The following is a 23,834-nucleotide window of genomic DNA, read 5'->3' as shown; positions in this document are numbered from 1 at the left end:
TTCAATCAGTGAAAACACCAGTAAGGCTATCTCAAATATTTTTATATTACAGGTGGGTTGCTTGGAGGTGAGAGGGGGGTAGATGCAGTCGTAAGTGCACATGTGAAGGTTGAGGTATTTAATAACACTCTCTTTCTCAAAGTTATAACAATCATAATTATAATATATACAGCTAAAGCTGTCAATAATGTGACCATATGTGGTTCACAAACAATAGTCTTTGCAGCCATATGGTCTCATTTAACAAATAGCATTATATTTATTATTATTATTATAGGTAAAGGTTTGATTTCTTTGTTTTGTTGGATTTTTCTTTGAGTGACACCAACACTGTAAATGTTGGATGGTGTATTTACAGATTTACTCAGTGAGGTGGTATCATACAGTATTTTAGGCATAAATGGTTAGCTGAGTAGAACCACAGACACATAATGAAGTCATAGACCTAAATCATTGTCATTTGACCAAAGTATATTTTTTTTGTTAATATCATTTAAATGATTTCAATGTTTTTATCATTAATGTAACTGTTATTATAATCACTTTTATCAGGGTGATATGTTAAATATCTAACTGACAGTGATACATCTGCAATCCCCACATATAACACACAATAGTCAATAGGTACACTTTTCTTTAGTAGCAACAACTTCTCTCCAATGTTAATATATACTTATTTTGTTTAATAATCTATATTAAATTTCTTTCTTTCTTTCCCATGTATATTCAGCAAAATATCCAGCAATGTAACAAAACATCAATTTGTTAAGCAATGTGCATGTCTTAGATATGTATGTGGCTTTCTGTACACAAAGCAATATGGGATATGACTATCTACATAGCAATAGTAACCAAGCAACCAGGTTAGAATGGATGAAAGGCAAAGTTAATCTATCACACCTGGGCATAGTTAAGGAGACCCTGATTTCTCTGAATAGTAAGTCGATCTGTCTGAAGTTGGCTCTACAGTAAATAAACCAATCAAAATTTGTTTAATATTCAAAGATTCATTCTTCCACCAATCAAAAAGTGTTTAACAATTATGTTTCATTCTTTTTTGAACCAAAAAATAAAAATTTGAATGATATTTCTGGATCCTTTGTGCCTATCAAAAGTTTAGTAATATACTAGTACATGTATTTAGCATTACAAACAAATCAAAAGTTCATAAATGCAATATTACATAACATAAACAATTTAAACCAATCAAAACTTGTTTTACATTCTGAGCTTCAATTGCTTACTAATCAAAACCATGTTAACATAATAAGAAATATACTTCACTGACAATCTTATAACAACATTACAATCTTATTTTGCATTTTAATAATTATTCTTTCTTGTGAAAAATACTGGAAAATAAAATTTCTGCAGGAAATTCTGCTTAAAAGTATTACAAGTTATTTGAATCTGCATTTCTCAAGTTAAACTTCCTAAATTTGAGGCTGAAAAATTTGCTTTCTAGCACTGCTGTCTCCTTCATCACATATTCTTGAGCAGAAATTAAACATTATATTATAACATATATACATATATTTGAGCCAAGTAGAGAGAGCATGCTTGAATAATGAACAATAAACGTGCATTTTGTTCTCCTCAAAAAATACACTGCATACATTATAAGGCCAAAAGAAATAATTCCTCAAATTAACGTTCCAAATTTAAATTTAGAAAATAATTTTGTGTAAACTGTCTTGGGTTTCAAAAAATTTCACAAAAAAATAAAATTAATTAAAAAAAAATAATTCCGCCAAAACCTGCTGAATTTGAGTGAAGTATTTGCCCTTTTTTTAATTTGATACAGCAGATTAGAACTTTAAGAGATTTCAATATTGAAATTGAAAAAATTGAGCTACCCAAACATAGTGCTTGGTCAGACTGCACAGACATATGCGCTGGCTTGGCTTTATTGTTTTCTCCCATTGTTTTCTCGTTCAGGGCACACACATTTTTTCACTTGGGGACCATATGCCACTTTTTATGGAATGGCACCATAACGTGTCACACTGAAGGTTCCATGATAACCGCCATTATAATGAACACATCTGCGGATGTTTCAAAATTCCAAATTTTACCAGTTCATGTTAAATGTTGAATACTGCTTAAGCCTGTGCTAGGGGGGCGTGGACGGTAATTTGCACTTACCAGTACCGTCCATGAACTGGTTTGATCAAAAATCAACATTTTCAATTTTGCTGTGTTGGGCTTTCTTTAGAGATTCTTATTTCCCTCAATTTTATGCTGGTGGCAAAAGCTAATCACTCTTCATTCCAGCAGGTTATTGGTGAAACTGAATAATAATTTTCATAGTCATCTTTTAAAACCCAAGACATTTCTTCTTAAACTTTCCTGATAGACTGTTAAACTGATTGTTCTTCATATATCTGAAAATTCTTACTCAAATGACCTGTATGATCAATTAGTCTTTAAAAAATACACAGATATCACTATGTTAAAGCATTTATCAACAATTACCATGAAATTATTTTCTATTGGCCTTAATATACAATCAAACCTAGAGGAAAGAATATTAAGAAGGAAAACTCTAAGACAGAGGAAATGTGCATTATATATAAGAATGTGTACTGTTTTTGTCACCTCGGTTTTGGATCCCTGGTAGAGAAGAAATAGTTAGACATTAAAAACAAGAAGCAATAAGTTTATAAATTGATAAATTTACAGCTATATAGATAACAACAATAGGTAAGAATGAGTATCCGTCTTCACACAGCATAACAATGAACAAGTTTAAACAAAAATACTGTACTGGAAAAAATGAATGGTGAAAACATGAAATTTTTGTATAAAATAAAATATTGAATATATGCCAGGTAAAGTTCACATACAAAATCAGATTATATGAAAGGTTGGTTAGTGTACTTAATCTCAATGTATATTGTACTATGCCTAATGACTGTAGTATGCCCCATTACTGTTCTTTGCCAGCATTACTGTAGTATGCCATAATTACTGCACTATGCTCCCATTACTGTACTATGACTATGCCCCCATTACTGTACTATAACTATGTCCCCAATACTGTACTATGACTATGCCCCCATTACTGTACTATGACTATGTCCCCATTACTGTACTATGACTATGTCCCCATAACTGTACTATGACTATGCCCCCATACTGTACTATAACTATGTCCCCATAACTGTACTATGACTATGTCCCCATTACTGTACTATGACTATGCCCCCATTACTGTACTATGACTATGTCCCCATAACTGTACTATGACTATGCCCCCATTACTGTACTATGACTATGTCCCCATTACTGTACTATGACTATGTCCCATAACTGTACTATGACTATGCCCCCATAACTGTACTATGACTATGCCCCCATTACTGTACTATGACTATGTCCCCATTACTGTACTATGACTATGCCCCCATTACTGTACTATGACTATGTCCCCATTACTGTACTATGACTATGTCCCCATAAACTGTACTATGACTATGCCCCCATTACTGTACTATGACTATGTCCCCATTACTGTACTATGACTATGCCCCCATTACTGTACTATGACTATGCCCCCATTACTGTACTATGACTATGCCCCATTACTGTACTATGACTATGCCCCCATTACTGTACTATGACTATGTCCCCATTACTCTATGTCCCCATAACTGTACTATGACTATGTCCCCATAACTGTACTATGACTATGTCCCCATAACTGTACTATGACTATGTCCCCATTACTGTACTATGACTATGCCCCCATTACTGTACTATGACTATGTCCCCATAACTGTACTATGACTATGTCCCATAACTGTACTATGACTATGTCCCCATAACTGTACTATGACTATGTCCCCATAACTGTACTATGACTATGCCCCATTACTGTACTATGACTATGCCCCCAATACTGTACTATGACTATGTCCCCATAACTGTACTATGACTATGCCCCATAACTGTACTATGACTATGCCCCCATTACTGTACTATGACTATGCCCCCATTACTGTACTATGACTATGCCCCCATTACTGTACTATGACTATGTCCCCATAACTGTACTATGACTATGTCCCCATAACTGTACTATGACTATGCCCCCATTACTGTACTATGACCATGCCCCCATTACTGTACTATGACCATGCCCCCATTACTGTACTATGACCATGCCCCCATTACTGTACTATGACCATGCCCCCATTACTGTACTATGACTATGTCCCCATTACTGTACTATGACTATGCCCCATTACTGTACTATGACTATGCCCCCATTACTGTACTATGACTATGCCCCCATTACTGTACTATGACTATGCCCCCATTACTGTACTATGACTATGCCCCATTACTGTACTATGACTATGCCCCCATTACTGTACTATGACTATGCCCCCATTACTGTACTATGACTATGCCCCCATTACTGTACTATGACTATGCCCCCATTACTGTACTATGACTATGTCCCCATAACTGTACTATGACTATGTCCCCATAACTGTACTATGACTATGTCCCCATTACTGTACTATGACTATGCCCCCATAACTGTACTATGACCATGCCCCATTACTGTACTATGACTATGCCCCCATTACTGTACTATGACTATGCCCCCATAACTGTACTATGACTATGCCCCCATTACTGTACTATGACTATGCCCCCATTACTGTACTATGACTATGCCCCCATTACTGTAGTATACTCCCAATAATGCATCACACTCCAAATAATGTAATATGTTCCCATTATTGTACTATTCCCCAAGGATGTACTATGGCCCAATTACTGTACTATGCCCCCTGTAATGTGTATGTGGTATATGATGTCTATATGTATATATCATTTGCGATTTGCTCCTTAGGTGGTTTGTGGTATTTTAACTAGCCAGCCACTTTAAATTCACCTGAGCACAGTTCTGCCACTGCATTATTTATAAGTGTATTGAGATGTTACTTAATCTGTTAAACTTCAAGATGTTAAATGATTGATCAATTCTCTTAAGTTTATACAGAAAGAACAATGAAATTAATTTTTTTTTACCTTTACTGTGCAGACTTAGTGTAACAGACCTGCCCAGCCCCAATGCTCTTAATTTTGGAACAATCAATTATAATTATAAATTCAGAGATTTTACTATAACAAAGTGCAAATAATAATCTGGTTAAAATTATTAAAAGACAATTTGATTTCTAGCTTTCTTTTAACTACTAACTGTATTAAGCAAAGGCAGAGCTTTTAGAGTGATTGTAAAAAAAAAGAATATCTGCATTTTGGAGAAATAATTCACTTCAACCCATGCTAACCACACAATGTTCAATGTGTATTAGAAATAAAGGACTATAAAAAGGGAGAGAATTCTTAGAATAAAATAGAGTTTTCAGGGGTAATAATCGTGGTCTACCTGCTGAGTTTTAACCTCATTCTGTAGTGTAACAATTGTCTCTTTTGCTTTGTTAGCTTCATTCTGTACATACAAAAACAACTCAAATTAAAGGGAGAGAAATATTATCAATGAAGAAAATGTATGATTTATTAGCCCTTTGTTTTCAATCTATAAATAATACTTGTCAAAAAAAATAAGTAATAAACACAAGAGCGATCAGTAACCACATGTGTCGCCTCATGATGGCCAATTTCATGTTGGGACAAATTTTGTGACAGACAGACAAACAGTGCACAACTAGACTTGGTACTGATCATTCCTGTAAAGTTTGGATAAAATTGCACCAGTAGTTTATGAGGAGTAGTCCGGACAAGCTTTTGTGTATCTGGCAACACACAGAAAAAAAACACCTTTTTATCAAAGGGCCATAACTCGGCCAAAAATCATTCAACCGGAAAACCCGTGCAATATGCGCAAGGACTTGAGCTACAGATCAATCCTGTAAAGTTTCATTGAAATTGCATGAGTGGTGTAAGAGAAGTAGTACGGACAAACTTTAAAAATAAAAATTATTAAAGGGCCATAACTCTGACAAAAATCATTAAACCGGAAAATGCTGACAATATGCACAACTAGACTTGGTACTGATCATTCCTGTAAAGTTTGGATGAAATTGCACCAGTAGTTTATGAGGAGTAGTCCGGACAAGTTTTGTGACGGACGGACAGACGGACCACGGAGAAGTGATCCCTATATGTCGCCACTACTCCGTAGAGGCGACACAAAAATTAATGTACTGTAGATAAAAAAAAAAACCAAGGAAATGCATCAGGGATGGCGGTAAGAAAATATTTTTAACCTCTGAAGGAAGGGAGATAACTCTCTTTAAAAAAAAACACAACAAAAAGTACCCATGGAAATTAACACCGATGTAAGCAATCATAAATAAAGGGAGATCAATCTGGATCGACAGCTGAGCAGGGGAGATAATTTTGATGTAGTACCTGTTGTGTTTGAACCTGATTCTGCAATATACCTATACTTTGTTTGGCCTGATTCACTTGATTCTGTACAATCATAAATATAATTATTAAATATAATTGTTGAATTAGCAATCTAATGAGTACTCACTGCATGGGTTCAAACCCAGTCAGTGGTAAGTCATTGTTTCCCTGAGCAATAAACTTAACACTTGTTGCTCAGTACTAGTTGGTTCTAGAACAGTTTTGAAAGTGAGTCTTATATCTTCCTACACAATCAAACTAAAATAAAATTATGTATAAACCAAACATATTTGTTTAATTTAAAACAAAATTTAAAATTTCACTGTGCCTGATCAGGTGATTTAATTTTGTGATCTGGGGCAGAAATTCAATACAAAAGAGGGTAAAGATTTCATTTTCTTATTAAATTAATTTTAATGGAATAAACAATAGAGACTGCCCATAGTAGTGAAGAATCCATATACAGAATGTCTTATGGATTTCTTTTTCTTTTTTTTTTGTTAATCTTTAAACTTTTTAATATGAAACCACATATATATCTGATTGTTCAAATAAGCAGTTTCAATTTCCGTAATATAGTAAATATACCATAGTGATTTTTTATATATAAAAATATAATGCTGAATTTTTTCCTGTAAACATTCTATGTATGTAATACTCACTAGCATGAGCTGGCTTAACACTTTATCCCATAATAATTAATGAAATATTTAAACAGTTATTCTAGGACTGTCTTCTACTTCAGATATTGGCAGGATGTTAAGCTGCTTTGACCTGATCTGCCACTGCTAAGGTTTACAGATGTTTTGTCATCTACTACTCCATGGTACATAATATGATTAACTGTGAATTCAACTAATTTTGTGAGCATGACATTTCTTGGTTTTGTCACAAAGAACGTTTTCGTGGGTTCTTAAATTTGTGGACTTTTTTCTTTCCCAAAAAGTAAAATGTTAATGTTATGCAAAATAATCTTACAGCAGACAAAATGAAATTTCATTGGATCTTAAATTAGTGGATTGACCTATCCAGGAAAACCACAAAATTAGATCCCCACAAATAAAATAATGATTTGGCAGTGTGTCACAATTCATAATATAACCAAATCAATATAACCTTTGTACATTATTTTGACTAGCTCTAAGTTAAAAGTTACATAGCATTACATGAGCTGACATAAAAGCATTAAAGACATAAAATTTTACACATAGTTCAACATTACATTCAACTAGCAACTATTAACTATGCAAGTTCATATAACAGAGGATTCTATCAGAGTAACTATCAAAAGGGTGCATAAAGAATTACAGTCTAGACTGCCTTAGCGACCCCCTGATTTCAACGACTCCCTGTCTTATCCGACCTTGTTTCAGTCCTCCCAACGTATTTTCCTATATAAATGGTCTGAATTAAACGACTCCCTGTCATATGTGACAAGCGACCCTAATTATCTGGTCCCTATGCATTGCTTTGTCTGATTTAAACGACTTTCACACCTTTCAATTGTCCGTTAATCAGATAAATAATACCTGTTTTAACACCCAGAGAGACAAAATAATTAAGTCCAATTATAATCCAGTAGTCAGTACTCTTCAAACAAACTCTACACACCTCGGATTACATGTATATATGCAGGTGTCAAGTGACGTAGGGTCTGGAGTGTCCGTAGCGTCTGATGCAATCGATGTGTGTTAACAAATTGAGGTCACAGGTGAAATGAACATAATGAACTGAGTAAACTGGATTAAGACTTGTGTTTAAAAAAATTATGGAGTGCCAACGGAAGATTTTTTTAGACAGAATTTTTTTTTATTATTTTACCTTTCTATGGCTGCATGGATAATACGGAAAAATGTTGATACCAGACTAATATGGATATGTTTTTAAACGTATGATATTTATTTTAAGGATTTGAATGCATCAAATTCAAGATTATTTTGTACCATAATGATTCAATATTATACTAATACAAAAAATAAAATTAAATTTTATATGATATACATACTATTATATTTGCTTTACAGGGATTCTTATTTTATTTACATCAAATATTTTAAGTACCTATGTGTATTTGCAATTGGTTAGGTATTATTCCTTCACACAGTTATACAGTATATATGTTAAGTCACAATGATATCTAGACAGATAGATGGTATTTAAATTTTAATTTTCTATGAGACTGTATTAAGAGACTCCCTGTCATATGTGACCTTTTTCTCAAGATCCCTTGGAAAGTCACATATGACAGTTTCGACTGTATTAAGAAAAGCTATATTATATCTATTTAACAATCTAATAAATTAAACAAGTACATTATTAGTGTGAGCTTATTGAAGAAAAAAATGTTTTTAAAATTAATGGCATAAAGAAAGAGTAATTTTGAGTTAACTGAACTACCTTTAATTTCAAACTGTAAAAACAAATACCAGTCTGTACAAAATATATTAATTAACATCAAAGCTGTTTTTCACTTTCCCAAATTTTGAAATTTCAATCTGAATATCAAGGTCATGTAACACACCAGGAAGTCATTTCAATGTGTTAAAATACAGGTCCTTTTAAGAGGTATACTTTATATTATAACCCATACCCTGCTAAATATCTTAAATGGACTGGTCTTTTTTTAAAAACCATTCATCACTAATTAACCCTTTACCTCATATATACGCGAAACAACGCACTTTCGACCCCCCCCCCCCCATTTTTTAGGCCTGAAATAGTGATAAAATGTCCTATTTGGGCCCCAAACACATGTTTTCGTTTGAGAAATGTTGCTAAAAAAGTGAGCACTTTTTTGGCCCCACCCCCCATTCAAAAGATACATCAGGGGGTTGCCAGAAGGGGGATGTGCCCCCTTCTGTTTGGGGGGTTTGAAGGGGGGCAGAGTCCACGTCATCGCCAAGAAAATTTTGGACTTGTGAGAGGCTGAAAATGACTCCAGGTCGATCATAAGGTAACGTGTAACCAACGCTGAAAAGCCTTTGACTCTATCTCAATCCCTTGAGAAGTTGCAGCACTTTGAAATAAATTTTGATGGAAAAATCGAGGCAAAATAGTGATTTTTGGCAATTTTGAGACGTCCCCCCTTTGCCATGGTAACAGGAAATTTAAGACTTAGCATGTCCTTACAAAGGCAATGGTCCAGTCAACATTTGTGCCAAGTTTGATTAGTATTGAAGCATTTTTCATAGTTTCATAGCAGTTTGAACTTGTAACAGGAGGCTTTTCACTGAAAACGGCCATTTTTACAATATGCTCATGTGGGAAAGGGTTAAGGAATATTTCAAACTACTTTCTGACTGAACAGCTTATAGAATGACCATATTGCGATGAAAATTAAACTTGTCCGGAAACAAGCAGGTTATAACACATTATCCCCATATCTATTGATCATTGAGGGATGGGGGGTGGGCATAAAATACAATATTGCATACAACAGCTTTCTTTGCAGTATACAGGAACTGTGACACCATGTATTGATCAAGTAGATCTAGTAGATCAATACATAGCCATATTTGAATACTAAAGATGGTACATACACTAGTTAATCTATAAGTTCAAGGATCTGTCTAAGACCTCCATACATACCAGGGTGCCCTGTAACTGTGTCTTGAGCTCTACAACTTGCTGACTTAACTGCTCTTTCTCCCGTTCCAAATTGGCCACAGAATCTAACAAAGAAAGAAGCAAATTATGACACTATATTTTGTGTGAATAACCTATCTAGTTATTGACGTCACTACAACATGAATTATGTTTGTTTACTCTGATTCTTATTAAACCCTGAAAAACTTTTCTATAAACCACAGTGTATTTGCATATTTTTTGGGCTTATTTAAGTTGATAGTAAAAAGAGAGCCTCGATAATATATGAACTATCCAAATTATCCAGTAGGGGAGATAATTCAGTAAGCTCTGTGCTACAGTTATCATAACTGGCCTAGAAAAATGACCTAAAATTATGACATAGTATGAGTTTACATAATATACTGTAGACAGTTGTGAAGACAAAACCTGGAAATTTTCTAAAATTACACAGGTGTAAAATTCAGCTAAAGTAAAGGGTAGATTAATAAAGAATTATAATTATGTCCTGTAAGGTACATTTGAAATTTCAATTGTCAAAAACTCTAGTTTGACTGCAAGTTTTACAACAAGAGCTGTCCGTAAGACAGCGCGCTCGACTTTTTTATTGCTTGCCAATAAAAAAAGTTTTTGCAGTAAAAGGCAATACAAGAATCTCTGTATTTTTAAAGTGAACAATGGCCATGAGCATTAAGATATTTAGTGAAGAATTATTTTACTGAATTGTGTGATACCCTTGAACACTGCAGCCATAATTCAAATAAAATCTTTGACAGAATTACCTTCTCCTGGACATGTTTGGGAATCATGATTGTAAACAAGTATTCCAACTTTCAAATTAATATCTCAAACAGTTCAGTCAAAAAGTGGACTGGTACTAAAAACTTAACCAAGATTGTAAGTCGATAAAAGGCCTTAATTTTTAAAACAAATCCTTGACAGAGTTACCTTCTCTTGCGTACAGATGGGGGTAATGATGTGAAATAGCATTAAAAGTTTCAAAGCAATATCTCAAAGGGTTAAGGCAATAAGTGGATTTTACCCATATTCAATGTATTTTCTAAGTCAAAAAGGGGCATAATTCTGTCAAAAACCTTGACAGAGTTATGTCCTCTTGTCTGTTGATGAAGGTCGTGATGGTAAACAAGTATGGTCAGTTTCAAAGCAATACCTCCAATGGTTTTGAAATAAAGTGAGGTGGTACAAAAAACTTAACCAAGCTCAATACACTTTCTAAGTCAAAAAAGGGCCATAATTCTGTCAAAAACCTTGACAGAGTTATGTACTCTTGTCTGTAGATGGAGGTTATGATGGTGAACAAGTATGGTAAGTTTCAAAGCCATACTTGTAATACTTCTGAAATAAAGTGGGGTGGTACGAAAAACTTAACCAAGGTGTGACGCCAACGCCGACGCCGACGCCGGGGCGAGTAGGATAGCTCCCCTTTTCATAGAAAAGTCGAGCTAAAAATCTATAAATTTAACAGTTTTTATGCATGATTAAAGTGAAACATTTGTCTTTACAAAATCTTGAAATTCTATAAATATTGAACAATTTAATTCAAACTGTTGAGGAAGTTTATGAATAGGGTATGACATCCTGTTAAGACGGATACAATATTTTCATAAAAAAAAAAGAAAAAGATAAATGCATGAGCAGAATAAATAGCATGAAATCAAAATGAACTAAAACATATTTATCAAACTTGTTCATCAAAATCACATCCAACATAGATTTATATACACCTTGAATTAATTTACATACTAAAATCATTCAATTCATATACACATCATATCAATGAATAAAACTCCTCAGTAATTTATTCTGCATAATTAATGTATAATGTTGATTGCTCAAAAATAATAGAGGATCAATTATCTGAGCTAGAATTGTCAGAACATCTCTTCCCTGAATGTCCTATGTCTTATTATTAACCCATGTTATAACTTACTAAAACAAATCTAATTCCAATCATATAAAATTGTCATCAGCTGGAGTCATACAAAGTAGCAGTAACTATGTCTCAAACAGGACTCAAACCAACAGTCCATGCAATTTTGAAGGCAGACACCTTTTTCCTCTTAAGGCTAGCTGTCTTTATGTAACTGACTTGACCTGCTTTGACTTAAGAACAGACTGACTGCTAGATCACATTTTAATTAACATTAAATGTATTATTCAGCTTTAGTCATTTAAAGTAGCAATGGCTAAGCTTTAGACATTTAAAGTAGCAATGGCATGACACTTACAGGACTCAAACAAACAGTCCTTGCATTACAAGGCAGAAACCTAAACTCCTTCCTCAAGGGCTAGCTTAAACTTTATGTAACTGACTCTGGAACAGTTCAATAGTAGGTCAAGGGATTTTGGTATCAAATTACAAAAATTTAACCAAATGATAATTATACAGTCTGGTTAGATAACAATGGAAGCACAATATTAACTGACATAACCATAACTTATCATATAGAGGTTTCATTCCAGCTGTCTGCTGGCACCCATGTGACCAGTGCAGACCAAAACCAGCTGGCACATTTATGCATCATGCAGTCAGTAAAATATTTGGAAATTTTCTTAAATTGAAAACTGGTTTCATCCAGTTTCAATAATGGACAAGTTCCTTTTGGTTGGTCAGGGTTTATTGGTAAGTGTCCATAAGTTTAACTTTAATAATGGACAAGTTCCTTTTGGTTGGTCAGGGTTTATTGGTAAGTGTCCATAAGTTTAACTTTAAAGTTTATGGATTCCTATATCAAAACAGCCAGTGATCCCTATCATATTCAGATAATATGATAGTATACTTATGTAAAACAGCAGTTTAAATCAAGCATTTATGAACTACATCAAATCACCAGCAATCATAATGTTTATAATATTTCACTTGCTGCTTAATCCATTAGCCAACAAGTTATCTAATATCTATATCTGTGATATACATGATAAACAGATTATCGTACATCCTCAAACTCACCCTGCTATTAACTGATATTTGTCTAAGAGTTTCAATTCCTTACTACCTTCTAAACATACTACCAGAAAAAAATTGTTTTGCAGTCATAAAGTCGCCATTATACAGCTATTTCCTTAAGACATTAATATGGCAATCAATATTTTCCCTACCTAGCTACTTTATGATTTAACTGCTTTTCCATATTCTAAATTACCTTCAGAAATGCTAATGAAAGTCAAGAGAGCATTGTTATTTGTTATAGTGAATTTGCCTCATCTTTTTCATATGTCTAAATATATATATCTTTTAAATAATATAAATAAAAGTACAAATTTTTATTATAAAATCTATCGTGGGTAAATGAGCATGACAAAACCAACATAATGGGTTTGCGACCAGCATGGATCCAGACCAGCCTGCGCATCCATGCAGTCTGATCAGGATCCATGCTGTTCGCTTACCAACTCTATTACAAGTAGAGAAACTGATAGCGAACAGCATGGATCCTGACCAGACTCCGAGGATGCGCAGGCTGGTATGGATCCATGCTGGTCGCAAACGCACTATGTTGGTTTTGTCATGACGCGGCTCAAATCAATTACCTTTAAGACTAGCAATCTCGAGGGATTTTTCCTGTTTATATTGGTTATATTCTATGGCTCGCTCCTCGTCTTGTTTATTATGTTCCTCGTTCTCTTTCTCCTTCTCGTTCTTTAAACGTCCAAACTCAGTCTCCATATCCTCATGCTGACTCTACATTTAAAACAAGAGAAAAATGTCAGGTATCCCTAAAGATAGTCCACGCCCACTAATAATTCTTAACCTTAAAGGCTTTTTCCTGAATTCCCGAAAAAGTACTAACTACAACATTTTATTAATTTTGGGAAAAATTGATTGTTTTTTTTTTCAAAATTGAAAAAGTTGCAGGCTTGGTGTGATTGAGCCTGTTCATGGACAATAGTTTATTGTGGTATTTAAGTAGTGTCCACACCTCCTAATAATTTTTAATCTCAAAGCTTTGTCCTGATTTTGGGAGAAAGTACTAAATCACAACATTTTATTAGTTTTGGGAAAAAATTTATTGTTTTTTCACATATTGGCACTGAAAATGCTAAAATTTCAGACAACAGTATCATGCCTGATGGATGGACTAGTTCTAAAGGATGGGGAATGAATTTTTATTATCTGTTGCTAGAAGCCTTCAGTTAAACATACGTTTCAAAGCTTATAATAATCATGTAAAAATATGTTCTTCAGATAAAATAACAACACATTTAATCAAATAGTAATTACTGTACATAAATACATGCATAAAAGAAATGACAAATGTTCCGATGTAAGATCAGTTAAATATTGGAAAAGATGTCACACTTGTTTCAGATGTCACAGCTGTCATAAATTATCTATATAAAATTATCATTCATATACAGCTAAGGCAGATTAATCTAAATATTGTTTTTAGATCCTGTACAATTATTTATATTGATCTGCAAGCAATTACTATATGAATTTGATCATCTTTAATGTCCGTAATGTTAATATAATAACAACCAGGTGAAATATGGCATTTATGTAACACAGAATCTAATGTTCTAAAGGTGGTCAGATCATTGTTGCCAAGTCCCTAAGACTTGTTGCTTTTTCAATATTATTTTCTACTGTTTGATTTTAAGTCTCATTAACATTTCTAAGGTCAAAATATCTGGTCAGTATCACAACTTTCCAGTTTGTAATTATACAGCAGCAGGTGCATAGTTTCAGGCACAAAGACATTTTTAAATATAAGTCGTAATGATTTTTTTTTGGGGGGGGGGGGGGAGAGTCGGGGTGAGGAGGGTATATAATAAATGTACTTGGTACCTTGAGCATTTTATATTGCTGTTGCTGAGAGTTTAATCGATTTGTCATCTGTTCCTGAAACACAGAAAATAATATACATACATAATACTGTCTAGTTAAATCTTCAACGTAATAATTATGTTCTAATTTGGACCATGTTTTTACCCCCATTCTTTACAAAAGACCAGTATAAGGTTGTGAAATGTAAAACAAAATGGTATTTTGACTTCCATACAAAATTATAAATCACTATTATGAATCACTGTAAGAACACAAAATTAACTAATAGCCACATTATGCAAAAGAAGCAAAACATGACTCAGCTGAAGCGCAACCTTTTAGAAACTGAAACAGGACCCTGAAAAGTGAATTATCATGTCTAATTATTGGTTCTTGTAAATCACATGACATACATTACTTGCTTTCTGGTAATATTTCTAAAATTCATAATTTAGCTTTCTTCAAAACTGGATTGTAAATTGATATAATGTAGAGTTATCTCAAATTTATAGTTACAACAGTAATACCCACTTATTTTATTACACCATATTATAGTGTTATTTCACACCTTATAAAATATAACCAATGCCCACCAATGCCCTTTCAGCATTTAAGTGCATCACATGATGTTCCAATAGAAGCCATTATTGGATCTAATCCTATCAATTTTTCTTTGTTTCCAAAAGGTTCATATCCAATCCATATCAACACAATCTAGCCTTGTTTTCAGATTTTCAGAGTCCAAAATCTATTATCAGATCCTTATTGTAATTGAAGTAACAAAATTCTGTTAAAAAATGGTGGTGTGAAATAGAGGTCATTAAACATAGTTAATAACAAACTGAATCTATTAGACTCATACACAGCAGCAAAACTTATATCAGACTCAACTTATTGGCCTTGTCCAATATGGTTCTGACATCTGTGTACTTGTCCAATAGTATTGTACTCAACAATGAATCACATAAATAAATGATTTCACTTACTTTATCATTATCACAGCGCTGCTTGAGCTCATCTTTGGCAATAATCTGATCTGAAATATAAAACCCAAAAATGAACACCCACAAAAGCAAATTAAATATAAAAGATGAAAATTTTCTCTTATCTGGTAAAGCAACTGTTGACAAACACAGGGGGGTGTGAACTTAAAATTTTCACATGACAAACTTTGTGTTATAGATGTATCTAACTAATTTGCAAAATGAATCTTCACTAATGTAAAAATATAATTATGATCATTTTAATATTGGTTTTCACCACAAAACACTGTTGTGTATATCTCATTATGACACTGTATAATATACTATATAGAAGGCATCGTTCCTGGGCATAGTGTCCTTTGATACAAAGATTTGTTTCCAAAATCATTATGTTGATATTACACTGAATTATAAAACTATTCTAGCCATTATTCAAATTTCAGTATGTTTGGCCAAGTGAAATAAAATACTATATAAGTGGTTAATTTTGCGGCATGGAAATATTTGCAATATTTGCCAAATGAAATTATTCGCAAATATTTGATCCTGCAAAAATTATTTCATTTAGGCAATTTTCCTTCTATCATTTAAAAACATGTTTTGATAGAGCATCTTATATGAATTTAATACAAAATACTCCTATTTTAAATACTAAACTGCCTCTTGTTAATTAAGAAGACAACTATAATATTATAATTTTAAAGTCACTACTAGAGATAACAAGCAAATTCGTTGAATTTATATCCCCCGCCGAGTACTGGTTATTATTAACACAACAACTGAAGACATAAGGCTTTATTTATATATTAATCATGGCATAAACTGTAAAATTCTTTGAACTTGAAGCCTTGTACCTTCAAACAAGAAGAGTTTTTAAGTTTTCACTATATACATATAAGGAAAATCTATGACCCCCTGGAGTGGGGCCAATTTTGACCCCAGGGCTAAAATTTGAACAATTTTGGCAGAGGACCTATATGTTATATCATATACCAAATATCAAAGCTCTAGGCCTTGTACTGTCAGACAAGATTTTTTAATTTTGCATTTTTGAAACTCCTTTTCTGGCACCGTGTGACTGATGATTGTGATTGAAAATTACAAAATTTTACTAAGTCAAGGGCAATAACTCTAAAAATACTAAAAATATCCAGACGAAAATACCCAGGTGCACAACTACACATACTGATCAACATTCCTGTAAAGTTTCATGACTCTAGGTAAAATACTTTTTGAGTTACATGCGACACAAGTTGAAAATTACAAAATTTTACTAAGTCAAGGGCAATAACTCTAAAAATACTAAAAATATCCAGACGAAAATACCCAGGTGCACAACTGCACATGCTGATCAACATTCCCATAAAGTTTCGTTGAATTCCAGCCATTAGTTGCAGAGAACTACTCCGGAAACGAAATTCGGACAAAATTTTACTGAGTCAAGGGCAATAACTCTAAAAATACTAAAAATATCCTGACGAAAATACCCAGGTGCACAACTACACATACTGATCAACATTCCTGTAAAGTTTCATGACTCTAGGTCAAATACTTTTTGAGTTACATGCGACACAAGTTGAAAATTACAAAATTTTACTAAGTCAAGGGCAATAACTCTAAAAATACTAAAAATATCCAGACGAAAATACCCAGGTGCACAACTACACATACTGATCAACATTCCTGTAAAGTTTCATGACTCTAGGTCAAATACTTTTTGAGTTACATGCGACACAAGTTGAAAATTACAAAATTTTACTAAGTCAAGGGCAATAACTCTAAAAATACTAAAAATATCCAGACGAAAATACCCAGGTGCACAACTTCACATGCTGATCAACATTCCCATAAAGTTTCGTTGAATTCCAGCCATTAGTTGCAGAGAACTACTCCGGAAACGAAATTCGGACAAAATTTTACCGAGTCAAGGGCAATAACTCTAAAAATACTAAAAATATCCTGACGAAAATACCCAGGTGCACAACTTCACATGCTGATCAACATTCCCATAAAGTTTCGTTGAATTCCAGCCATTAGTTGCAGAGAACTACTCCGGAAACGAAATTCGGACGGACGGATGGACGGACGGATGGACGGACGGACGGACAGACGGACGGACGGAAGGACGGACGGACAACGCCAAAACTATATCCCCCTCCCGATTCCATCGGCGGGGGATAATTAACTAATTAATTAAGCAATCAACAATAAAGGGTTTAATCATTATACATAGAATATTTTCTACCATATAAGATTTTTTGTCAGATTGCAAGGATTATGTAGGCTGAACAAAGTTTCAATAATGGTGACAAGTAGACCTGCTAATTTATTACTACAAGCACTCAAGCATTTGCTGGGAAGTACAGAAACAATTTTCTATCAAAAAGGAAGTTCAATACATTGACTTCATTTGCAAAGAAAGATGGTTTTAATTAAACAGATTCCACTATGTAATGATAATACACAAAAGGGAAAGATGTAAATAATCTTCATGCTTCAAACAATGCTTTTTTTCCTAAATAGATTTAAATGAGGCCATTTATAAGTGTCTTCCCCACATAAAAAAATCTTTAACTACATGAAGTTTTTTGTTGTCCTATTGCAAAAATACTGTTTTACATTTTTCCTAAAACTTATGCCCCTTTCCCTTATTTTTTCCCCTATTGCAAAATGTGTCATTTTTCCCAAAACTTTAAAGAAAGGCCCCTTCCTCTATCTGTGAAAAAAGCCCTACTTGCAAGGAAGCATGCCTTATTGTGTTTTTTCAACTCTTGTTGAACATTTTCTGCATGGCATTACTAAATTATACAAGTTAATTGTATCCACATACGAACCAAGAGGTACTAGTGTGACTTGGAGAACAATGGGTAACAGTATATTCTCTTTGATCCTATTCATTCCGTTTTTACTTGTGTGTCTTTTTTTTAAGCCTTGTGTGACTAAAAATGGCCAAAAAGATCAAAGGAAAAGTCACATAAGTACCATTTTGTGAGTACGTCCGACTTCAAGGCTCGGGATAGTGAGTGGAGTGGAGGCAAATTCATACTTTCCTCTGACTATGTAGAGTAGTTTGTTTAATGGTGCCAAACTGACCTATGGAGAGTTGATTCAGTTTGGTCCTGTTGAGGTTTGAACCCACACCTTCCTTACAATCCAAATACATTACCAGTCAAATGCATCAACCACTAGACCACACTATCACATTAAATAACATTAACTTAACTTCAAGTTTGAAGTATTTACATTCTAGATATCTGTCATTGGTTTTATGAATGAATGAAAGTACCAATGATTTACTATAGTACAAGAAGAAATACTGCTCATAGTTTTAAGCGCTTGTAATAAAGAAAATATACAGTATTCAAACACTACTGTAAAGTTGCATAGGTATTGGACTACTTCTAGGAATTTTAAATGAGCCCAAAGAAAATTATATGTAGCAAGGTGCTTCTGACTTATAAAACATCAAAGTTTAAACATACTATTATTTTCCAATATCCAACCTGTACAATATGAATAATTTAATCTCTATAATCATAGCTATAAATTATTAAATGATTCTATAAGGCCATAAATGAACATGATTTATTAATGCCTCTCATCAAGGTAATCATATAGTTAGTAAATAAATTTGACCGGTGTCACAACAAAACCAACGAAGTGTGTTTGTGACCAGCATGGATCCAGACCAGCCGGTGCAGTCTGATCAGGATCCATGCTGTTCACTTACCAACCCAGTACAAGTAGAGAAATTGATAACGAACAGCATGGACTGCACGGATGAGCAGGCTGGTCTGGATCTATGCTGGTCGCAAACGCACTATGTTGGTTTTGTCGTGACACGGCTCAAATATATTATTATCACTATCAAATGCTCAAATCTACAGTAAATTTCTAGATAGTAAATAACCTCCCTTCTATCAATTTTTCAAACAAAATAAAAACATAGCAGAAGATGCCTTCATGTCATTAACAGTAATAATTAGGTTCATTATCACAGTCGTATTATTTCACATCAAAACAAGAACACAATCAGTCCACAGACAGCACTGCACAGTACTAGATAGAATGATTACTTGCCCCTTTGCAAAGAACAAGTGGTTGTTTTCACTAAAGATCATGGCAGTAAGACACACTGAATTTACCAGAGCACAGTGAGTTCAGCCACCACATCGTTCCTGGGCAGGCTGTCAAGCAGTTTTCCAGTACTAGTTGCCTACACTTTCACAAAGAACTGACTTCTGTACATGCCAGAGCATACACTTTATAAGCACACTCCTAACTTAAATAGCTGAGTTTGAAGCATAAAAAGGGGCATAACTTTGCAAAATAATTTCATGATTATCTGCCCAATTGATTTTGCAGCACATTATGAACAAGAGTACAAAGATTGAAAAGAATACATTTGTTTCTGTAAAAAAGGACCTGACAGAAAAAGTTGATCTCAACTGACAGAAAAAGTTGATCTCAAATGAAACACCAAGAAGGTCATGAAATTTTTCGAAGAAAAAAAAAGCGGAGCTACAACTTTTACAGTCACTTACTAATAAAGTAAATGTGTAACCTAGTCATGTATATAAGTGAACTAGATGCTTAAATGTAACATTCCAATTTAAACTTTGCACAAATTATCAATGCCTAGAGTAATGCATTATAACCAGTTGCAATTCAAAACCTAAACTAAGTTAGTTCTACAATTAGATGATGCATTCATCCACACAAAACTGGCAAACCATTTCATAATATATATTACATACACAGTAATTTCTTTAAATACAACACTTTCACACTTAAAAATCAAACCACAACAATCTGATTTCCTTCAAAGAAACTACATATGCACCCATAATATTTACAGCAAAACAATTTCCAATCATTAAATAAATACTTACTTGCTGAACAAACCAACATGTTTCTATGTGGGGAAATCTCAACTTCTTTTTGACAATTAGAATAGAAACATTCGAGTTCAGCAGTTATAAAGGGTCATTATCAACTATAAAATGGCACAAAACTGGTAAAAAACTAAATTCAGATGAACTAGGAAGTAAAACTACAAAAATGTTTAAAATACATGTATTTTGTAAGTAACAGTCATTCATATTGGAAACTAGTCAACTAGAAACCTCAATTTACATACAAACTATGTCACTTCTTTTTATAGAAAAAAAATAAAATAACCAAAGAAAACATAACATCTTATTCTTAATGTTAATATAACTACATAGGAAGTTATTTTATTTTCAAGTTGGGTTTAATGTGGGGAAATAATTTTACATGCATCATCCAAAACTAACAACTTAGGGGGTGTGGCCATGCAGCCTTACCATCAAGCAAAGCTTTGTACTTTAACTTTTCTGTATGTAGAGCTTTTTGTAAACGCTCTGTGTGACCGTACTGCACTGAAAATATGCACATGCTTGCCTATTAGATAATAATGCATTGAATGTGTATACTTAAAGCCTACAATAAATGGAAGAACGTAATGTTACCCATATAATACAGGAGAAACGTAAAAAAACAAAAATGTCGAAAGCAACACTCTCTACAAAGCAAAGCCACAAAATAAATATTTTTAGGGTACATATACATTTTGTTTCTCCACTGAATTAAATTCTATTTGAGATTTCCCAATACTTTCTTTGGAAACACATCATGTATGCTATCCTTAGAACAAATTAATGTTCTTAATTCATAATTGATGACTCAATACAACTTACTCCTGCTAGATTTGACAGGAAAATTAAAATATTCAATCTCAACCTAGATATATTATCCAGAACAGAATGTAATCCGAAACTTGGCAAATGTTGGTTTATCGAATCTAATACCCTGATACAAACAAACTTTGACGGTTTTTACTTCACCATGCACTACCGTTTACATTATTCAACCTTTTGTGCTTATTTCGAGCTCAGTAACTGTAATAAAAGTTTGTTTGTACCGCCTGATTAGCTAAGAAAAACCTAAACACATGATCATAACCTTTATTTATTTCCACCTCCCCCCCCCCCATTTTTGGCATAATAAATTCATGATATAGTTAGTTTATACAAATTTATTTTAGTTCGATTGTGATGGAAGCTTTTAGCTAATTAAAACACTCTCGAACCTGTTCCTGGAACAAACCAGTACTAAGGAATGAATGTAAAGTTTCTTGCTTAGGGAAAAACAGCTTGCCACTGACAGGGTTAACGAACCCAAGCGGGTCAGTAATCCATAGACTACTAGTCTGATGCGTTAACCACGGGTGGGCCACGCCATGCCACCAATCATAGCAATGATACAGTTATGATCAAGACAGACACAAAACCATCATAGCTTTCTTAATTGGCTGCTCAGGTAACTAAAATAAACTAACTTATAATAATTTAATACACATAACATACTGGTCTTTGTTTTTTGGGTGTTTTTTTAATGGTATGTATATACATGATATAACATTTTTTACTGTGTATTTTCCCATTCTTTTGCATTCATGCATTCATCGTACAGAGTAAAATCTTTTTGACCTAGTGAATATCACCTAAAAATAAACAAATAACAACCCAATTTTCTTTACCATACAAAGTAAAACTGAAGATAAATTTCAAAGGACACTTTAAATGATCTGCTAAAAGCATTTATAAATGCACTCACTATATGCTTGTCTAAGGAAGAGTGAATTTTAATTTAGTGAATAATGAATAATATATATTTACAACTATATGTACTTAACAGACAGAAACTAACTGGTTTACAATTGATTTTCTTCAGTTATAACATTAATTCTGTTAAATTTGCTTAATAGATTTTCCTGACTTGAACTTGGAACAGACAAACTCAAATGTTATGAAATTTCAATACAAAAATTGAAAAATTGAAGGGATTGACCACTGATGTCTATTTACTTGACTGGACTTATGAAAAATTTTTTCTAGATTAATGTTCCATTTTGGTGTAGGTCTAGACTAATAACTTTTATATAAAATTTCAGACTATTCACTTTCTCTAGTTTTCCAAAAAAAATATTTTTATTGTACATTGAAAAACTGCTTTTTACTCAAATCAAACTATGAATAGCACAAAAATATGATTTCCAAATTTCTTAATTATCTTTTGCATATCTTTCTGTTTTCAATGACCCAGCTGAGCTTTGTAAGATTAATTTAAATGTTATCATATGAATATGTGAATATGTTTTTGGGCTTTGGACCTCAGTGGAGTTCCTTTAAGCTAAAAAAATAATATAAATTAAGGTTTTTTTTCATTTTCTAGCAGGGGCTGTTATCAGGCTTCCTCTCTATAAATCCATCCTATCAATATGAGTTAATGCATTTTCCCTTCTAATTCAAATGATGGCAAGATTTTTTCTCCCTCTTTTGCAAAAGTAACCAGTTGTGTTTTGCAAAATTTAGGGGGAAGAGTACTTCTTTCATATAAATGGGGAAAAAAGCCCTGCAACATAATATTGAACTTTGTCAGACTATACAGATGTGCAAGCTCTAAATTGGTGGGAAATTGCTTCCAGCAGATTAGCAGTTTATGTGTAACTATTCACAATTACATAATTGAGCTGCGTCACGGCGAAAACCAACTAGTGCGTTTGCGACAAGCATGGATCCAGACCAGCCTGCGCATCCGTTAAACAAAACATATGAAAACACATAATACTACATGTACGTCCAACCACGTTGGTTTTTATTAATATGTACATTTAAAAAGTCACGCAGTGTATTTCTCATGAACACTGAATGATACTGCAAGAAATTAGCCACTTCCTTTGTGCTGATCACTCAATAAAATTGTTTTGTTATGACATTTTGTCACCTAAACTAAAGGACAGTTTAGCCTGGAGTGTTGACAAAACAAGGCGCTAATTGCTCAATAATTTCTATTTCTTCCAATCCTTAAAGCCTTTCGTTTTTGGTCACCTTTGTTTTTCTCAAGGTGACAAACTGACGCAGACATAGTGCCAATGAAGTGACCTCGTTAAAATTCTGAAAAATATGCATGGAATGTCGAATATATGTACATTGTAACCGACATCTCACTAAAACCGATCTCGTTATAAACAATATAAAAAATAAAAGGAAAATAGAAGG

The 23,834-nt window shown here is 33.5% G+C and overlaps 1 protein-coding gene across 21 annotated transcripts in view; it reads right to left on the bottom strand.

The window, feature by feature from the left end:
- LOC132719692 (putative uncharacterized protein DDB_G0271606) overlaps positions 1-23,834 on the bottom strand; it is a 51,558-nt gene that overhangs the window by 21,146 nt on the left and 6,578 nt on the right. For 6 of the 21 annotated variants that reach the window (XR_009624262.1, XR_009624263.1, XM_060703514.1 and 3 more), the window contains exons 2-9: positions 15,754-15,803; positions 14,789-14,842; positions 13,531-13,681; positions 9,982-10,064; positions 6,394-6,456; positions 5,408-5,470; positions 2,599-2,613; positions 901-963 (exon numbers count right to left, since the gene is read on the bottom strand). Coding sequence is in view for 19 of the 21 variants with exons in the window: in XM_060703514.1 (XP_060559497.1) it covers positions 901-963; positions 2,599-2,613; positions 5,408-5,470; positions 6,394-6,456; positions 9,982-10,064; positions 13,531-13,681; positions 14,789-14,842; positions 15,754-15,803 (542 nt within the window). In the remaining 2 variants the exon portion in view is untranslated. The remainder of the gene's footprint in view (positions 1-900; positions 964-2,598; positions 2,614-5,407; positions 5,471-6,393; positions 6,457-9,981; positions 10,065-13,530; positions 13,682-14,788; positions 14,843-15,753; positions 15,804-23,834) is intronic. The other 15 variants (XM_060703516.1, XM_060703513.1, XM_060703517.1 and 12 more) reach the window with 15 other exon arrangements.

The sequence above is a fragment of the Ruditapes philippinarum genome, unplaced genomic scaffold (assembly GCF_026571515.1).
Source record: "Ruditapes philippinarum isolate M1 unplaced genomic scaffold, ASM2657151v2 ctg2673_1_1_1_1, whole genome shotgun sequence".
NCBI classification, from domain to species: domain Eukaryota; kingdom Metazoa; phylum Mollusca; class Bivalvia; order Venerida; family Veneridae; genus Ruditapes; species Ruditapes philippinarum.
Note: the sequence above shows the minus strand (reverse complement) of the source record. Positions and strands in the feature narration are given on the sequence as shown.